Source organism: Coregonus clupeaformis, chromosome 1, assembly GCF_020615455.1.
Source record: "Coregonus clupeaformis isolate EN_2021a chromosome 1, ASM2061545v1, whole genome shotgun sequence".
In the NCBI taxonomy this organism is placed as follows: domain Eukaryota; kingdom Metazoa; phylum Chordata; class Actinopteri; order Salmoniformes; family Salmonidae; genus Coregonus; species Coregonus clupeaformis.
Genome location: NC_059192.1, coordinates 47,761,915 through 47,782,377, shown reverse-complemented (window position 1 = coordinate 47,782,377; position 20,463 = coordinate 47,761,915). Strand labels below are relative to the sequence as shown.

Here is a 20,463-nt window from a genome sequence, read left to right as displayed (position 1 = left end):
GGTGATGTGGACACCAAGGAACTTGAAGCTCTCATCCTGTTCCACTACAGCCCCGTCGATGAGAATGGGGGCATGCTCAGTCCTCTTTTTTTTCCTGTAGTCCACAATCATCTCCTTTGTCTTGATCACGTTGAGGGAGAGGTTGTTATCCTGGCACCACACGGCCAGGTCTCTGACCTCCTCCCTATAGGCTGTCTCATCGTTATCGGTGATCAGGCCTACCACTGTTGTGTCGTCGGCAAACTTAATGATGGTGTTGGAGTCGTGCCTGGCCATGCAGTCATGGGTGAACAGGGACTACAGGAGGGGACTGAGCAAGCACCCCTGAGGGGCCCCTGTGTTTAGGGAGGTGTTTAGTTCCAGGGTCCTTAGTTTAGTGATGAGCTTTGAGGGCACTATGGTGTTGAACACTGAGTTGTAGTCAATGAATAGCATTCTCACGTAGGTGTTCCTCTTGTCCAGGTGGAAAAGGGCAGTGTGGAGTGCAATAGAGATTGCATCATCTGTGGATCTGTTGGGGCGGTATGCAAATTGGAGTGGGTCTAGGGTTTCTGGGATAATGGTGTTGATGTGAGCCATGACCAGCCTTTCAAAGCACTTCATGGCTACAGACGTGAGTGCTACGGGTCAGTAGTCATTTAGGCAGGTTATCTTAGGTGTCCTTGGGCACAGGGACTATGGCGGTCTGCTTGAAACATGTTGGTATTACAGACTCAGTCAGGGACATGTTGAAAATGTCAGCGAAGACACTTGCCAGTTGGTCAGCGCATGCTCGGAGTACACGTCCTGGTAATCCGTCTGGCCCTGCGGCCTTGTGAATGTTGACCTGCTTAAAAGTCTTACTCACATCGGCTACGGAGAGCATGATCACATAGTCATCCGGAACAGCTGATGCTCTCATGCATGCTGCAGTGTTGCTTGCCTCGAAGCGAGCATAGATGTGATTTAGCTCATCTGGTAGGCTTTTGTCACTGGGCAGGTCGCGGCTGTGCCCCAAACATAACTCTTTGTATTCAGGACAAAAAATGTATTTATTTGCCAAAGATGTTTCAGTGCCTTTTTGCTAACAGGATGCAGGTTTTGGAATATTTTTATTCTGTACAGGCTTCCTTATTTTCACTCTGTCATTTAGGTTAGTATTGTGGAGTAAGTAAAATGTTGTTGATCCATCTACATTTTTCTCATATCACAATCATTAAACTCTGTAACTATTTTTAAATCACCATTGGCCTCATGGTGAAATCCCTGAGCAGTTTCCTTCCTCTCCAGCAACTGAGTTAGGAAAGATGCCGGTATCTTTCTAGTGGCTTGGTGTATTGATACACCATCCAAAGCCTAATTAATAACTTCACCATGCTCAAAGGGATATTCAGCATCTACTTTTTTTATTTTTACACATCTACCCATCGGTGCACTTCTTTGCGAGTCATTGAAAAACCTCCCTGGTCTTTGTGCTTGAATCTGTGCTTGAAATTCATTAGTCGATTGAGGGACCTTAAAGATAATTGAATGTGTGGGGTACAGAGATGGGGTAGTCATTAAAAAATCATGTTAACCACTATTATTGAACACAAAACGAGTCCATGCAACTTATTATGTGATGTATTAAGCACATTTTCATCCCTGAACTTATTTATGCTTGCCAGAACAAAGGGGTTGAATACTTACTGACTCAAGACATTTCAGCTTTTCATTTCTTATTAATTTCAAACATTTTCTACAAACAAAATTCCACTTTGACATTATGGAGTAAAGTGTGTAGATCAGTGACACAAAATCTCAATTTAATAAATGTTTAATTCAGGCTGTAACACAACAAAATGTGGAAAAATTAAAGGGGTGTGAAAACTTTCTGAAGGCACTGTATATCAGAAAAAAAGCTTTTGATATTGCATCCAGTATACACATTGCAGAGAGAGTACTCTATTAGCTCAACCTTTTCTCAAACTAAAAACGGAAACAACAGGAAGGAAGGCAAATGCCCATAAAAGGCCTTTCTTTTATTATTATTGTTTGTTTTTTTCTGAGTGGAACATGAAGAGTTGGCTGTGAAAGTTCTACAAACAAGATGCTAACACGTTTAGGATGTGAATTCTGTTGGAGCTGGACCAGCGGGAAGGGGATCAGGTGGCAGCAAGCTCTTTGGTCAGGACCAGACTGTTAGAAACCAGATGGCCAGCTAGCTCTACTGTGCTCTACCTCATCTACCTCATTGAGTCATCACCTCTCTTCTTCCTCACTTTCTTTCTGTGCCCATAAGACCACTCCCTTGTTCTCTCTCTCTCTCTCTCTGTCTCTCTCTCTCTCTGTCTCTGTCTGCAGCAGGCGACAGCCCTCTCCAAGTATGGCCACACACTGGCAGCTGCGCTGAAAACGAATCATGGGCGAAGAAAGGGGATCCGCCAGCCCCTCTTCCTGTCAGCAGAGATGTCAAGGTGAACTTGGGGACTCCTTAAATAAAAAGCCCCACGACCTCTTCACCCCCACCCCAGTTTACAAGGGCAACAGGGATCTTGTTGAACTACATTACCATCTGCAGGGAGAGTATTTATACAAAAAATAGGCTCTGGATTAACTGGCTTTACTGCATTGGGTTAATTTAGCTGTGTAGTGTGTGTGCTCACTCCCAATCTCTCTCTCTCTCTCCCTCCTACTTTCTCTCGCTTTCTGTCTTTCTCCCTCCCTCTCACACACACACACAAACAAACACACATGCACAAACATCCCAGTCACAGCTCTCTTTGATCCGATGCTAGGTGATGCATTGATCTGTCAGCAAGCAGGCTATGGTTATGCTCTGAATGCCCAGCGTGCCAGTTGGCCAATGAGTGCCACAACCCTGGAAGGGAAACTGGCACTGGAGCCACAAGTGTTTGTACCTTGGGCAATAAAAAAGTCATAATGTTTTCACATAGCGTAGTCTTCCCAAGTGGTCCTTCTCCTCTAACCAGGTCCAATTTAGATTGATGGACAAGCACGGATTAACTCTTTCACTGCTAACGTAGGGAATGGATTGTCTTCATAACACTGACACATTTTGATACACAAGATGTGCATTTAAAATCTGTATTTAAAACTGTACTTTAAACATTTGAAGAAAAATTAAATAAATGGTATTCATTCAAATACACCCTCTCTAAATATTTTAAAACAAAATAATATTCAAAGGAAATAAAGAATTGCAATTATGCATTATGCTAATGTACATCTGGAGGACAAGTGTTGTTGGAGAGAGTTCTGCCTGTGTCATGCAGTGCTGTGTGTCTGTCCACATGCCCAGCCTCAGGCCAGATGGTGGCTGTGTGAGGGCCAGTGGGTGGCAGCGCCTGCCTGCCTGGCTGGCTCCTTCATTGCCCAGTATTCTGTGGTTAATATGGGCGGAGAGGAGGTAGAGTAGGGGTTCGCTTTGCCAACCATGCCAGGCTGCCAGCCCTGTGGCAGGGGGTTCTGATTACACTCTCCTCTGTCTCTGGATATGGCTTCCCCTCGGACCCCTGCCAGGTAAACTGTCAAAGCCCACTTCCTCCCTCTCGGGCAGCAGGTATTAAAGGCCTTTATCCCCTGCCCCCTACCTGCTATACCCCATTCCCCGGGATTAATCCTCCCAGATGGACGGGATGTGAGCTCGCACCCTGCTCTTTTCTAAAGCAATGTGGAGATGATAGATCCACTCTGGCCTGCCTGTCCCAGGAAGTTGTCCAACCAGTGCCAGTGACATGCTCATCCAAAGATAGAACCCCACCCCCCTTTAGCCTCCTATACACCCTTCCACCTCCCTCCGAGCTCAATGTTGGTCACTATTGTGATTTCAAGCCACAAAGCAGCTAAATCCAGGGAGTTAGCTCTTTGGTGAAGCGGAAATGCGATTGACAGAAGGGGGGTGGGCTCACTCTCTCTTTTCTCTTTTTGCTGACGTTAGATCCAACAAAGTGCCACTCAGCTTGTCAGCCAATAATGTGTTGATTGAAGTCAACTCTGGAGTCAACTCTGGGAACATGGGCCTGGATCAATCTCCCTGTCACATACACTACCAGTCAAAAGTTTGGAAACACCTACTCATTCAAGGGTTTTTCTTTATTTTTACTATTTTTTACATTGTAGTATAATAGCGAAGACATCAAAACTATGAAATAACACATATGGAATCATGTACTAACCAAAAAAGTATTAAACAAATACAAATATATTTTATATTTGAGATTCTTCAAATAGCCACCCTTTGCCTTGATGACAGCTTTGCACACTCTTGGCATTCTCTCAACCAGCTTCATGAGGTAGTCACCTGAAATGCATTTCGATTAACAGGTGTGCCTTCTTAAAAGTTAATTTGTGGAATTTCTTTCCTTCTTAATGCGCTTGAGACAATCAGTTGTGTCGTGACAAGGTAGGGGGGTATACAGAAGATAGCCCTATTTGGTAAAAGACCAAGTTCATATTATGGCAGCATGTGATGCTTATCTCTGCATACCCAGACGGTTCATGGGCACAACTCAGCCAACGACCATGACTGACTTTTTATATTCAGCAACTTGGTATGACACAACATTAGAGAGTCATCAGTGTTATAACGGCATTGAGGAGTTGTGTCACAAATTGTTATAAAAAGATGTCTATAATCATTACACAGTGTAAAGGAAAACTGAAATGTTTAAAGCCTGCTAGCTAACTACCCAGCTCCGTTTAGCATGTCCTAGCGAGAGGTAAGTTTTCACAGCTTCTCATGAAACATGCCAAGCTCAGAATAATACCTAGTGTCCTTCAAGTGAAATACACACACTGACCCTAGTTAAAAACATCCACCAAACACCACACTGTACATAATACATTTATCTCCCTTGCACCAAAGGGACAACTATGCAGACTTTACAATGCTTCAACAGTAGTTCATTTCAGTCAAGCAAAGCTGACAAGGTCGCAATCAATCAAATACTACATCTGTTGATGTTTGAGGGACAATTGGAAAGCTCTTCAGAACGAAAGTGTTCCTCTTAAGGCATCACAGCGACCATTACTTAAACCAGCCTTTCAGCAACATCTAACGCCTCCTCTGTTTTATTAAACAATAGGTGCCTGGGTTCCTGTGTTTGTATAGGGACTCTTGAGGACCAGGGGAGGGCTTACTATACCTCGTCGCCGGGAACTGAAAATAAACAACTCTGGGAACATGGGCCTGGATCAATCTCCCTGTCACATACACTACCAGTCAAAAGTTTGGACACACCTACTCATTCAAGGGTTTTTCTTTATTTTTAAAATTTTTTACATTGTAGTGTAATAGTGAAGACATCAAAACTATGAAAGAACACATATGGAATCATGTACTAACCAAATAAGTGTTAAACAAATCAAAATATATTTTATATTTGAGATTCTTCAAATAGCCACCCTTTGCCTTGATGACAGCTTTGCACACTCTTGGCATTCTCTCAACCAGCTAGGTAGTCACCTGAAATGCATTTCAATTAACAGCTGTGCCTTCTTAAAAGTTAATTTGTGGAATTTCTTTCCTTCTTAATGCGTTTGAGCCAATCAGTTGTGTTGTGACATGGTAGGGGGGGTATACAGAAGATAGCCCTATTTGGTAAAAGACCAAGTCCATATTATGACAAGAACAGCTCAAATAAGCAAACAGAAACAACAGTCCATCATTACTTTAAGACATGAAGGTCAGTCAATACGGAACATTTTAAGAACTTTGAAGTTTCTTCAAGTGCAGTCGCAAAAACCATCAAGTGCTATGATGAAAATGGCTCTCATGAGGACCACCACAGGAATGGAAGATCCAGAGTTACCTCTGCTGCAGAGGATAAGTTCATTAGAGTTACCAGCCTCAGAAATTGCAGCCCAAATAAATGCTTCACAGAGTTCAAGTCACAGACACATCTCAACATCAACTGTTCAGAGGGGACTGTGTGAATCAGACCTTCAAGGTTTAATTGCTGCAAAGAAAACTATTAAAGGTCACCAATAAGAAGAAGAGACCTGCTTGGGCCAAGAAACACGAGCAATGGACATTAGACAGGTGGAAATGTGTCCTTTGGTCTGGAGTCCAAATTGGAGATTTTTGGTTCCAACCGCTGTGTCTTTGTGAGACACGGTGTGGGTGAACGGATGATCTCTGCATGTGTAGTTCCCACCGTAAAGCATGGAGGAGGAGGTGTTATGGTGTGGGGGTGCTAAGCCACACTTAACCAGCATGGCTACCACAGCATTCTGCAGCGATACGCCATTCCATCAGTTTTGGGTTTAGAGGGACTATAATTTGTTTTTCAACAGGACAATGACCCAACACACCTCCAGGCTGTGTAAGGGCTATTTTACCAAGAAGGAGAGTGATGGAGTGCTGCATCAGATGACCTGGCCTCCACAATCCCCCAACCTCAACCCAATTGAGATGGTTTGGGATGAGTCGGATGGCAGAGTGAAGAAAAAGCAGCCAAAAAGTGTTAAGCATGTGTGGGAACTCCTTCAAGACTGTTGGAAAAGCATTCCAGGTTGAGAGAATGCCAAGAGTGTGCAAAGCTGTCATCAAGGCAAAGGGTGGCTATTTGAACAATCTCAAATATAAAATATATTTTGATTTGTTTAACACTTTTTTGGTTACTACATGATTCCATATGTGTTATTTCATAGTTTTGATGTCTTCACTATTATTCTATAATGTGGAAAATAGTAAAAATAAAGAAAAACAGTTGAATGAGTAGGTGTGTCCAAACTTTTGACTGGTACTGTACATTTTCCTACACTTTGACAGATTATTAGTTAGTTGTACTAATTTGGTGCAAAATATGAATAGGCCTTCATTAGAACGTTATTTCCATGCGTGACTCCACTGATGGCATAGATATCAATGTAAACACTGTTAATGACAGTTTCTTCCTGATGTCCCTCTCATTGTTACCAAGATCATCACACAGTATGATCATGTTTATGGGCCTTTCTCCTTGAATTACCTATGCATTTACCTACATTTGAGAATGTTTTATTTTCATATTCATAAAATCACATGTCAGGGACTCTTGAAAGTCAGGACAATCCTTGTCCAGCAGGGAAACGTTATTTTTATAGTTGACATTTTTTGGCAGGGTTGCATTATTTGAGCTTAAAGATTACATTTAGGGGAATTTTATAAGGGGAAAGATTTGCTTGCAAAATATTTTCAATATTATTCATTTCCATGTCGGCTCTATGCCCTGAAATGCTCTTGTCCGGAGCAAAGGATCACAATTTCAAACTCTCCAAAAAAGTGTAAAAAAAAGAAAAAGAAAAGTGCATTAATGAATATTAACTGAAAAAGGATATTATGTAGTTTCTTGCAATAGACCTCTCTGACTTTAAAGAATATATCTCTCAAAACTGATTTTAAAAAAAATTGTCCAGAGATTTGGTCAACTGCAACAGATTTGTATACAATCCTAAATTAATCAGGAATGAGCAGGGTCAGCCACACCATAAGGACCCCTTCTTCATGTCTTCATTACATGTAGTGCAACAAGACCGTAAAGTAGAGAGATTGTCCCGTCTTTCAAGAATCCCTGATTTATGCAACTGTGGACTTTAATGTGATAATCAATTCACCAGAGTTATGTGCAATAGTTCAGCTAACACATTTTCAATATCTATAATATATGGTTCACCCCTTGATAAAAAACACAAACAGCCAAGCCATTAAAAAGAACATGTCTAATTTGTGAATTTCCAGCCAACCAAAACAACAGTTCTTGAGCCCAAGGCTTTGTGAAATACTATAATCCATGCTGCTAAGAATATGACTGTCGTTCTATTTGGCATTGGTCAACATGTGACCATTAACATGAGGTAATTGAATGGTGACACATGGAGGGTCTTACTCACCCCCTCGCCATGTTTAGCTATGGCAGCATGTGATGCTTATTACAAACTCAGGGATGTACTGTACACATCTCTGCATACCCAGACGGTTCATGGGCACAACTCAGCCAACGACCATGACTGACTTTTTATATTCAGCAACTTGGTATGACACAACATTAGAGAGTCATCAGTGTTATAACGGCATTGAGGAGTTGTGTCACAAATTGTTATAAAAAGACGTCTATAATCATGACACAGTGTAAAGGAAAACTGAAATGTTTAAAGCCTGCTAGCTAACTACCCAGCTCCGTTTAGCATGTCCTAGCGAGAGGTAAGTTTTCACAGCTTCTCATGAAACATGCCAAGCTCAGAATAATACCTAGTGTCCTTCAAGTGAAATACACACACTGACCCTAGTTAAAAACATCCACCAAACACCACACTGTACATAATGCATTTATCTCCCTTGCACCAAAGGGACAACTATGCAGACTTTACAATGCTTCAACAGTAGTTCATTTAAGTCAAGCAAAGCTGACAAGGTCGCAATCAATCAAATACTACATCTGTTGATGTTTGAGGGACATAGGCCCCGAGTAGCTCAGTTGGTAGAGCATGGCGCTTGCAACGCCAGGGTTGTGGGTTCGTTTCCCATGGGGGGGCAGTATGAAAAATGTATGCACTCACTAACTGTAAGTCGCTCTGGATAAGAGCGTCTGCTAAATGACTAAAATGTAAATGTAATTGGAAAGCTCTTCAGAACGAAAGCGTTCCTCTTAAGGCGACCATTACTTAAACCAGCCTTTCAGCAACATCTAACGCCTCCTCTGTTTTATTAAACAATAGGTTCCTGTGTTTGTATAGGGACTCTTGAGGACCAGGGGAGGGCTTACTATACCTCGTCGCCGAGAACTGAAAATAAACAAATTAATGGGAGCCATGTGAACACTCTGCCCTGATTGGCAGAGGCTAGGTGGACACTGGGAGCACTGTATAGCCATATATACATACACATATCCCACAATGCACTGCTTCATTGTCCTGAGGGCAGCCTGCCATGCTGAACTGAACCGGTACCTCTGTCATTGTTAAAGGGCCATTTATAGAGAGGTGCATGTTGGGGGTACAGTTGATGAACAGGACAGTTGATGAACAGTATGAATCCTGCTCTAAGGAAAACTTGAGTTCCTCAGGCTAAGATGGCATTCTTCATGCTTCGGTGAGATGGCATTTGGAAATGTCGTCTTCATACCCTGACAGCCAAAAACTGAAAGCAAAATTTTACATGAAGTATATTCAGGAATGGTTAGCCTGAAATATTTAGAAAACATACATTTTGAGAAAAAATCTAAAAACGTCCCCAAAAAAATTTAACATGGCCTCAGATGTACATTTAAGAGCGGTTTCTGAGCTGTGTGACCAGGAACTGCCAAACAGTCTGCCCAGGTCATAAAACACACACCAACTGGGATGGCTCCAGTTAAAAGCCTCTCACACCTGAAAAGAAAGGGTTCCTATCAGAAGCTCTGACAGTGGGTCCACCTTAACTGGTTTTCACGGGACCTCCGAAGACACATATTGGTCAGTTAAGACCTTGACATCCTATTGACAAGACCAATTAACACTAATGTGTGTACGCCCTCACCTCTACTGGTTCTCACAGGCCTGTTCCGCTTAGGCCCACTCACACGCACACACGCACTCACACAAACACACACACACACACACACACAGATACACTCTTCACTACCTAATTACTTAATGACTGACAGCTGAGAAACAGGTGGACTTGGTGACTGAAGAACCTTTTCAAACACAAGTTTTCATTGTCAGACACAAGGCTTCATGCTGATAGCCCAAATTAATGTATGTTCCAGAATATGTGGTACTAATGTAATATACTGGCGCCATAGGTGCAAGCTCTCTGTGGCATACGTTTTCCAATGGAACAAATACGGACGCAATTTCTTGGCAGTCATTGTTGTTCATTTCAATCCACTGGTACTTTAACAACAGGGTTAGTTGTGTAGCGGATGTGGTTAGTTATCAGTGGGCTGTCGTCCCTGCCTAGGAATGCCTTGATGATGGCACCTCGTCACACCAGCTTGCATCATGACCCAATGTGATACAAAATGCCTGTGCTGCCGACCACTGCCAACTGTGCCCAAAATACACCTACACCTGTCGTCATTATGAAGCTACCCTGAGGACACAAGTGCAAAAGGAGGGCAACATTTGGCATGTACAGGATCAAGTGTACATATAGTATATACCAGTAAAACCTGTTGGATCCTTGCATCTGTTGCCCCTCCTAAAAGTCAGACAAGGAATCCTGCATTGTGCGTTAGTGCCATAGCTACTGCATCAATACAATCCTCCCTTACTTGCTTTGATCTTGTTTGTTTTTTCACCCTCCAACCTTGCTGTGACGTCTTTAGTGTTTGTATAGTTTGCTTTGTATCATTAATGGCTGTCAGTTACACACTTTCAACAACAGAAGCCCGTACAAACATGCACACAAGTTATCAGTACCCAACATCAATCACCAGTGAATCATAAAAGTGTCATTGCACAGGTTGTTATAAAGCAGCTGAGAGCAACCTAATTGAAAGTCCTTCTCGCATCATCCATTTATGGCATTGGTGTTGCACACTGTTCCCATTGACAACCAAAGTACAGTGAATGACCGCAATCAGTTATATTTATATATATACATATTTATATATATGTTTATCTTGTATAGCACAGCTCTTTAATGAAACTATCTTGTGTATACCTTGTAAGCATTTGCATCTGTCATGTGTGAATGTTGCTGTTTATGTGTTTACTATTGTTATCTTTATCTTATCCGACTTGCCATCCTTCTGGAAAAATAAAGTAATTAAATTCAATATCACACTCATAAAGAAAAAAGTTGAATGAAATGTTGCTATAGCAACACCATTATACAGAAAGCCTCACTGCAGTATTATGCTTTTAGAGCCCTTTAAAAGGTCCATTGCAGCCATTTTTATATCAATATCAAATTATTTCTGGACAAAAATAGCTTTTTATCAAAAAACTATTTATCAGCAAGAATTTTGCTAGGACTGTCTGGGAGTGGTCTGAGTGGGGAGGGGAAACTTAAAACTAGCTATTATTGGCAGAGAGGTTTGAAACTCTTTGTTATTGGTCTATTAACCAATATTCAAGAGGCGGCAGGTACTGTAGCCTAGTGGTTGGAGAGGCGAGCCAGCAACCGGAGAGTTGACAGTTCGGGAAGTGGCGGGAAGTGAGCTGGCAACCGAAGGGTTGCTGGTATCAAATCCTAGAGGCCATTTCCTGAAGTTGTGCCCTTGAGCAAGGCACTTAACCCCCCACAATAACAGCTCCCAGTGTGGCAGGCCCCTACACCTCTCCAAAACCTATGTATGTGTGTCTTTTGGAGGGATTGGGTTAAAAGCGGAAGTCAAAGTGATCTTAACTGGTGATGTCACCAGGCAAGCTGAAACTTCCGCCCATGGAAACATGCTGATTATAAGGTCTTTAGATTGTATTTTCAACCAGCAACTATCAGGAAGTAACACTGATAAATTTTTTCCCCAAACTGTTACAGTGTCAGTCTCATCAGCTGTTGTACAATATGATACAAAACACAGGAAAAACATAATTTTAAATACACTGGGCCTTTAAAGATCCTTATATGGTAGCCTGGTTCCAGATCTGTTTGTGCTTTTGAGTACTTCATTGTCATTGTCAAGCCAAACATTGTTAGGCATGACAATTTCATAAGAAGTTGGCAAGAGAGCAGATAAAAATGTGTACCCTGGCTACTTATATGGTAGTCTCAGGTAGCTAATGCCTTGAGGAGAGGATCTCACTATCAGTACTCAACCGTCCACCCTACCGCAGCGGTTTGCTAAACGTAAACGCCCCTCCCGCGCTTACGTACTCAGGGTAGTACCCATTTTAGCAGGGCAAATTAAGCTCACCCAGAAGGGTGAAACCAAAGCAGGATTTGAGCAGCACAGATTAGTCGCAGTGGATAAAACCCTTGATTACACATGAGCACAGCTGCAGGGGTGTGCTAGAATCAGTCAAAGGTGAGGGTGTCGGGTAAGAGGTGAGAAGTGAGAAGTGGGCGGGACAGAGGCTTACCTGGTGGACAGACACAGCTATGGGGCGCTTCTCTGGCCTCTCGTGTTTTGGGAAGTCGAGCCGCCAATTTCTGCACGTGGGTAAAAAATGGAAGAGAATATTAGTCTGTGGATAGTGATGAATTCAGAGTTCAAAGGCACATCAACCTAAATATCAAATGACAAAGAAACATCTCATCTTTAATCAAGGTATCAACGTTTGACAATTGACCTCATTAGATAAACAAATATAGTTTGCTTTTCAACCCTGAACCAAGACAGAACTTCCAGTACTGTCCCACTACATAGCAGTCAAGACAATTCATAGTACTTACTATCAGAGGCATGCCAGTGTGCTGTTTAAAGGCCTCCAACAGGTGTTGGAGACATGTTATAGTTATGAGTGTTCTGTAATTCTAAGCATCGGGTACAATAAATGAACTGTGTATGTTAGCTCAATGTTCCTATATGGTCTCTAACGAAGAAACTGCACTACAGACTCTGAAATGGAGCAAACTGGTTATGGAAAAGTGAATCCATTCTTGGTATCAACTTTAATTAAACAACTTAAAATTAATGTAAGTGTTATAGCCCCTGCAAACAAGAATGAGTCGTTAAGTCAAAATGGTTGCCTAAAGTCATCAGGACGTTGTGTCATGGTCCCCTGGAAGTTTTGTCTAGTTTCCAGTTGGTCCCGGGGATGTCCCCAAGGACGTTTTTGTGACGTTGTGTCATGGTACCCTGGAGGTTTTGTCTAGTTCCCGGTGTGCACCGGGGACATCACCTAATGGTCGCAAAGAAACGTTCTTCTCTCCCCAAAAAATAGTTTTATCCAGGGCACGCACACCCTAGTTTTAATACACATCGTCCCTTTTTATGGTTGCCAAGCCCATCAAGGACCTGAAAGGTGAACCACTGATCCAGTCACAACACTTTGTCTTTTGGCAATGCTAGGGACACCCACACACACTGCTTTTAATATAGTGTTTTCAACTTGCATATTTGATACACTTTGACATATTTGATTAAATTTGATTTGATTAGAGGCTTGCGAAAGGATTCACCCCCCCTATTTCCCCCCCTATTTTGTTGCCTTACAACCTGGAACTATTCAGAGCCACCTTTTGCAGCAATTACAGCTGCAAGTCTCTTGGGGTATGTCTCTATAAGCTTGGCACATCTAGCCACTGGGATTTTTGCCCATTCTTCAAGGCAAAACTGCTCCAGCTCCTTCAAGTTGGATGGGTTCCGCTGATGTACAGCAATCTTTAAGTCATACCACAGATTCTCAATTGGATTGAGGTCTGGGCTTTGACTAGGCCATTCCAAGACATTTAAATGTTTCCCCTTAAACCACTCGAGTGTTGCTTTAGCAGTATGCTTAGGGTCATTGTCCTGCTGGAAGGTGAACCTCCGTCCTAGTTTCAAATCTCTGGAAGACTGAAACAGGTTTCCCTCTAGAATTTCCCTGTATTTAGCGCCAACCATCATTCCTTCAATTCTGAACAGTTTCCCAGTCCCTGCCGATGAAAAACATCCCCACAGCATGATGCTGCCACCACCATGCTTCACTGTGGGGATGGTGTTCTCGGGGTGATAAGAGGTGTTGGGTTTGCGTCAGACATAGCGTTTTCCTTGATGGCCAAAAAGCTCATCTGACCAGAGTACCTTCTACATTTACATTTACGTCATTTAGCAGACGCTCTTATCCAGAGCGACTTACATTATTATTATTTTTTTTCATACCCCCTGTGGGAATCGAACCCACAACCCTGGCGTTGCAAACGCCATGCTCTATCAACTGAGCTACATCCCTGCCGGCCATTCCCTCCATATGTTTGGGGAGTCTCCCACATGTCTTTTGGCGAACACCAAACGTGCTTGCTTATTTTTTAATTTAAGCAATGCCTTTTTTCTGGCCACTCTTCTGTAAAGCCCAGCTCTGTGGAGTGTATGGCTTAAAGTAGTCCTATGGACAGATACATCCAATCTCCGCTGTGGAGCTTTGCAGCTCCTTCAGGGTTATCTTTGGTCTCTTTGTTGCCTCTCTGATTAATGCCCTCCTTGCCTGGTCCGTGAGTTTTGGTGGGCAGCCCTCTCTTGGCAGGTTTGTTGTGGTGCCATATTCTTTCCATTTTTTAATAATGGATTTAATGGTGCTCCGTGGGATGTTCAAAGTTTCTGATATTTTTTTATAACCCAACCCTGATCTGTACTTCTCCACAACTTTGTCCCTGACCTGTTTGGAGAGCTCCTTGGTCTTCATGGTGCTGCTTGCTTGGTGGTGCCCCTTGCTTAGTGGTGTTGCAGACTCTGGGGCCTTTCAGAACAGGTGTATATATACTGAGATCATGTGACAGATCATGTGACACTTAGATTGCACACAGGTGGACTTTATTTAACAAATTATGTGACTTCTGAAGGTAATTGGTTGCACCAGATCTTATTTAGGGGCTTCATAGCAAAGGGGGTGAATACATTTGCACGCACCACTTTTCTGTTATTTTTTTCATTTCACTTCACCAATTTGGACTATTTTGTGTATGTCCATTACACGAAATCCAAATTAAAATCCATTAAAATTACAGGTTGCAATGCAACAAAATAGGAAAAATGCCAAGGGGGATGAATACTTTTGCAAGGCTCTGCATACAGTAATTATTATTTAACAAGTCCTCACCTGGGATTCGAACTCACAACCTCTTTGTTGACAGCATTCCGATCTTCCTGCTACACCACCATGTCTGTATCAATGACTGATTTCACCTGTAGGCCTATTCCTACACTTTGCACTTCAAAGTAAATCTCAGCTCTGTTAAATATACACTGAAGAAAAACAATTATATTTATCATAGTGATTCAGGAGTAACATTAAAACAGAATAATATGCCCTACCAACATTAGACAACTATACTGAAAACCCAAACTCAAATTGCTGAAATACGTCAATTAAATCAATGAGAGAATAGTCAGATTAACTGATAACTTAAATAGCAGTGCAGATTGCACTCTTTTGCTAAGTGCAGAGATGCATCATTGGTAATGAATGTATAGGAGACTTCTGAACTTCTACAGACTTTGTTGGCACAGCAGAAAGATCTGCATACCCCAAATCCAGAGGTTGTAAATTCAAATCCCAAGTGGGGTCATATTGAAAAGTCAGTACTAAGCGATCATGTCAAATGTAATCATACTGTAATTGATTAAATACTTTTACACTATTTTAGCTGAACATTGTACCACTTACCTTAAAACCCACATACCATTTTATTACTTTACTTATTATGGTTTGGGACACCTGGGACCATCACGTGACAAAAACCTCCAGGGGACCATGACACAACGGGGACCATGACCCAACGTCCCAAGAACTTTATACAAACGTCCAGCAGATGTGGCCGCTTCTAGCCGACTGCCTTTGCGTGTTTCTGTCCAGAACCTCAAACAGTTTCTATTAATTTACTGCAAGTTGGAATCATCTCTGGAAAATGTAAGCTGAAGAGGCCTAAATTATTTCCCACTATACACATTCTGATTTTGAGGAAATATCCCATACATTTGTTGGATAATGTTTGTGGTTCATGTTTTGTACTCTAATCTTTGTTGCCAGAATACATATTTCCTGCTCTGTATCTCTCTGAAAAAGCACAGTAGCTGTACAGTAAAAATGACTTGTGAGCTGCTATTTCTATGCAGTTTAAGCCACTCCTGTAGAAATATAACATTTCTTCCACTGATTTAAACACTCTTCTCTTCAGTTTCAGCACAAAGACAGGATGCTTAGCACTGCCTACTCATAAAACCCAGAGGCTGACTTCTCAACAATACACCTTAGGTGTCAAATCCAATGTAGCAAAATCAAAAGTCTTGAGAGACATTCATTCCTCGATAATTCTCAGACTCCCCCTGAACACGTCATTATCTCACCCTAAAACTGGCCTGTTTAACATGAACAATTAACCACAAAGTGGTCTCCGTAGGTTTGACAGAGGCCTAGCACACATTTCTCCCTGTTCAAGCTTGTGTGAGTTTCAGTCCAGATTCTGAGGTGTAGAAAAGTGAAAAATACATCTCCACTTGCCCCGGTTTCCTCGCTCTGATCCCTGCTGATCTGTCACCCCACAGTGTGTAAACTAGATGTGGTTTTCTGGGCAGCCAGACCATCGCTGAGCACACAGCCACCCGCCATCTCTTTGCATGTTACCTAATGCTGCAGTTCAATAGAGCAGAAAGCACCAGCGGAGTAGTGGGGATAAATGCTACATGTGCTAATAAGTCAGGGAAATTAAAACAACACACTCTAGAAGTGCCTGAGATGCCTTTGTGCTCTGTCAGAGTAAAGTTTTCTGGTAGAGTCAAAGCCATGTACAGTAGGGCTGAGGCCAAGACCAGAGCTCAACCTCTCACAGTGATGTAGATGTGAGAGGTTCAGTTCTCAGGGAAGGATCAGGGCTGAGAGTTCTGTAGAACACAAGTGGATAAGAATGAGATCTCCAACTTTTTGCATTATAGAACCACCTTACAATTTTCCTCTTGTATCTCAATATTTCTGAAACCAAACCATTTCAAAACAACCACAGCCTCAGAAGATGTGTATTGTAGATGTGTATTGATTTAGGGCCCCTCGGAAAGCAAAGAAGGAAAGGGTCAAGTTCCTTTAGAGCTGATTTAACAATCCATGCCTGTGGGTATTTGGTGTGTCCGTTGGGTCCAGGTGGTGAGCAGAATTTACAGAGGGCAAACCAGAGTGTGGAGATGAATCTCTTAATGACACATGGAAACAACACGTAGATTGTTGATCAGAACAAAAGGGTCAATAATGTATTTTATGTCCTGGTGTTAAATGATTTAAGACCATGTGATTGATGATACCCATGTGTTAATGGCACGTCTGTTAGAGAAATCAGTGAGAGTCAAGTGGGGTATAGGTTTCACAGCAGAGCTATGGAGAATATGCCCCAAAGGCCCTCAGTCCAGTAACAGAGATTTACGTTTACATTTTAGTCATTTAGCAGACGCTCTTATCCAGGGCGACTTACAGTTAGTGAGTGCATACATTTTTCATACTGGCCCCCCCGTGGGAATCGAACCCACAACCCTGGCGTTGCAAGCGCCATGCTCTACCAACTGAGCTACAGGAGGCCTCCTGTAGCCACAGGACAGGACAGGGGGACAGCGCTCACTATAGTGCCTCCATAGTAGGGCCCCTGGGCAGCAAAGTCGGAGGGTCTTAGTATTAATCTGACTTTGGGATTGTAAAATGTTTTGTCATCCTTTTAAAATAGAATGATAAAACCAGATCAAAAACTCTGGCATCGGGTTACCATTAAAGTGGGGAGGCAGAGAGGCGGAGAATGTACCCCCCTCTCTCTCCCCTAAACCAAAAAGGAGCGAGAGCCTCAGCTGCCATGTATGGACTATAACTCAGTCCGACTCCTCACCATCCATCCATCCATCCATCCACATCATGATACCTGTTATCACTCTCAAGTCAGTCAGCTAGTAAAGAGACCACTATATTCATTCCTAGTCTAAAGACATAATATGTCTGTGATGGTACAAGTTGGGTTAATATTCATAGTTTGAAGTCCTTTCATTACATATGTTCCTCCATCCACATCATGATACCTGTTATCACTCTCAAGTCAGTCAGCTAGTAAAGAGACCACTATATTCATTCCTAGTCTAAAGACATAATATGTCTGTGATGGTACAAGTTGGGTTAATATTCATAGTTTGAAGTCCTTTCATTACATATGTTCCTCCTCCCAGCAGACTATTCGGGCAACAAAGATTAGAGTACAAAAACATGAACCACAAACATTATCCAACAAATGTATGGGATATTTCCTCAAAATCAGAATGTGAATTGTGGGAAATAATTTAGGCCTCTGCAGAGTACATTTTCCAGAGAGGATTCCAACTTGCAGTAAATTTATAGAAAGTGTTGGAGGTTCTGGACAGAAACACGCAAAGGCAGTCGGCTAGAAGCGGCCACATCTGCTGTTGCGTCACATTAATAATGGGCATTTACATAAACAGATCTAAACAAAGGGGTGAATCACAATGCCTCCTGCAAGACTGGAGTAAGATTGTGTTTATAGGGCCACACTAGCTCCATGCTCAATAGCAGATATTCAATAACTGCAATAAGGATAAGGAAGGTATCAAACATATAAGATCCTTGGGTATTTGTGATATGCACAATGTCAAGTCTGATAATATTCTGATAATAACTGATAATTAACAACACAGATGTATCCTTGAAATCCAAGATGAACAAGATAAAAAACATATGTCCCTGGTGCATAGAAAAGAATTGCCTAAAGTGAATTAACTTTAACTGTAGGCTATCTTTTCTAATGCAAGGGGAGATAGGTTTGTGACATCTGTGTTTTTAATGTAAATGTGCATCCTAAAAATAGTGTAGTGACCATGATTGCAGTGAAAATGGAGTATTCTGATGCACCCCTTTGAGGTGCACTGCTGTCTCTACAATAAGTGCATTTACAATGATGTCCCGAGTTAGCCGAAAGTAAACAGGGGGGAAACAGGGGCCCTGCTGTGGAAGTGGTAAATTAAAGGCCAGTGCAAGGGCGCGTTGAAAAGCATATTTTAAAACAACAGATTTGATCCCAGGGTCATTCACAGTCCTGTTACCTAAACCATGCTGATGCCCCAAAGACAGACGCAAATTCTCCTGCCATTCAGTTTACATTTAGGAATAAAACTAGACTTTGAACTAAAGCCAACGTGCTTTGGACGTGCCGCGCGCGGCCCATGCATGTTTTTCATCCATGGAATCTACAAATCAAATCAAAATCAAATCAAAGTTTATTGGTCTTTACACATATTTGCAGACGTTATCACAGGTGCAGCGAAATGCTTGTGTTTCTATCTCCAACAGTGCATTAAGCAATACAAAACAGTACACACAATCCAAAAAGTTAAAATAAATAAATTAAGGTAGCACAGGTAGCCTATGAGAGTGCATGTGATTAAATAAAATATAAAATATATATTGCACAAAATTCTTCATTGAAACGTAAGCTATTATAAACAAACTTATTTGAACTTTGGACATTATATTCTCGTGCATGTTAACATGAGCAGCTGGTCTAATTCCAATCGGAACTGCCGCTGCTTCAACCACTTGTGGAATGAGTGAGAGACATCGATATGCGAGGTAGGCTACACATCCTATCCATGCCCTTTAAAATAAGACATGTAAACAAAATACACATTATTTATTTTTTAAGTAGGCTAATCAATATTTTCATTAGCGTAGCCAACGGAATGACTAAATAAGCTATACATTTTAAATAGCCTATGTTTCCCCACAGGTGTGTATTTATTTTTCTCATTACTTATAATCATTTGAACAACAAAGTAGGCCTACTTGCAATGTATCACTTGAACAAAATGTAAGAATATAGAATATAAGTAAGAATATGTTTGATATGGAATAATTAGTCCACAACCCTTACCTCTTCCAGAATCTGATCTATTCGTCCAAAGATAATGGGTTCCACCTGCTCGAGTGAGATCCAGGCGGGGAGCTGCGTATCTCTCTGTTTTTCCAGGTTTAGTATCCTGGACTGCAGCTCCGAGGTCCTCAGGTAAACGAGAACACAAAATCCAAGAGACAATACAGATAATGCGATGCAGACAGTTATACCGGACAAATCTTTCCAATTCCTCCAAAAGCGCTTTTTGCAAGGATGGTCACAGCAAGTCCTCCCCACACTTTTACCAGCAACTCCCCACTTTTGATCTTCTTCCATTTTTGTTGTAAATGTTTATTCGATTTTTATCCACCACGAAATTCCAATATTCATCGGGAGAACGATGAAAAGCGAATTGTAAGGTATAGAAATCCTTACGACCTAACTTTTGACGGGGGGTTGCCTTGGGCAAATTGCAACTGTCTTCTTCTCCAACCACCTTACTACCTTCAGATGAGTGTCTAAGTCAAAGTCATGTGAGGCATTCTGTAGATTTGGATACATCAATCAGTCATGTCTTATTTGAAAGGGAGCTCTATTCAGTGTGGTTCAGCTTTGCCATTTGATGAGATCTTCAAAGCGGTCCTGCAGTGTCCCAGACGACAGGCTCTAGACTACTATCTCTGCGAGATCACCAGAGAGCGCTCGCTGAACGGCTGAAACCCTACCCACTCACTCGCCCCTGTACTAAAGTGGTTACCATGATCCTTCTGCTCCACTGTAGAGTTGCGTACATGCTCCACCTATTAGGCTAAATGTCGGGGCGGGATTCACGTCGGTGTTGCTGCCCCCTTTGATCCAGTACCAGCGGAGGATATTTTTAGGTGCGCACAGTTGAGGTGAGAAAGGGAACATGGTAACCCCTTGCTCACCGAAGTGCACGTTATTGACACTTCCTCATGACTAGTCAGTTTCTGATAATGTCGAAGAGTAGGAAATCAAGCACTCTAGTTCACTTAATGAAATAGGCCTATATGGTTAATTGAATTATTGGTTTTGTTGACCAATGC

At 42.0% G+C, this 20,463-nt stretch overlaps 1 protein-coding gene across 19 annotated transcripts in view; it reads right to left on the bottom strand.

Annotated features, from left to right (window-relative positions):
• The window catches only part of LOC121569945 (collagen alpha-1(XIII) chain-like), a 134,382-nt gene extending 114,188 nt beyond the window's left edge, over positions 1–20,194 (bottom strand). For 10 of the 19 annotated variants that reach the window (XM_041881328.2, XM_041881347.1, XM_041881393.1 and 7 more), the window contains exons 1-2: positions 19,436–20,192; positions 11,971–12,040 (exon numbers count right to left, since the gene is read on the bottom strand). In XM_041881328.2, coding sequence (XP_041737262.1) covers positions 11,971–12,040; positions 19,436–19,732 — 367 coding nt within the window. In that variant the 5' untranslated portion in view covers positions 19,733–20,192. Of the gene's footprint in view, positions 1–11,970; positions 12,041–19,435 lie in introns of all 19 variants that reach the window. The other 9 variants (XM_041881305.2, XM_041881368.2, XM_045221507.1 and 6 more) reach the window with 3 other exon arrangements.
• Positions 20,195–20,463: the final 269 nt, after the last annotated feature.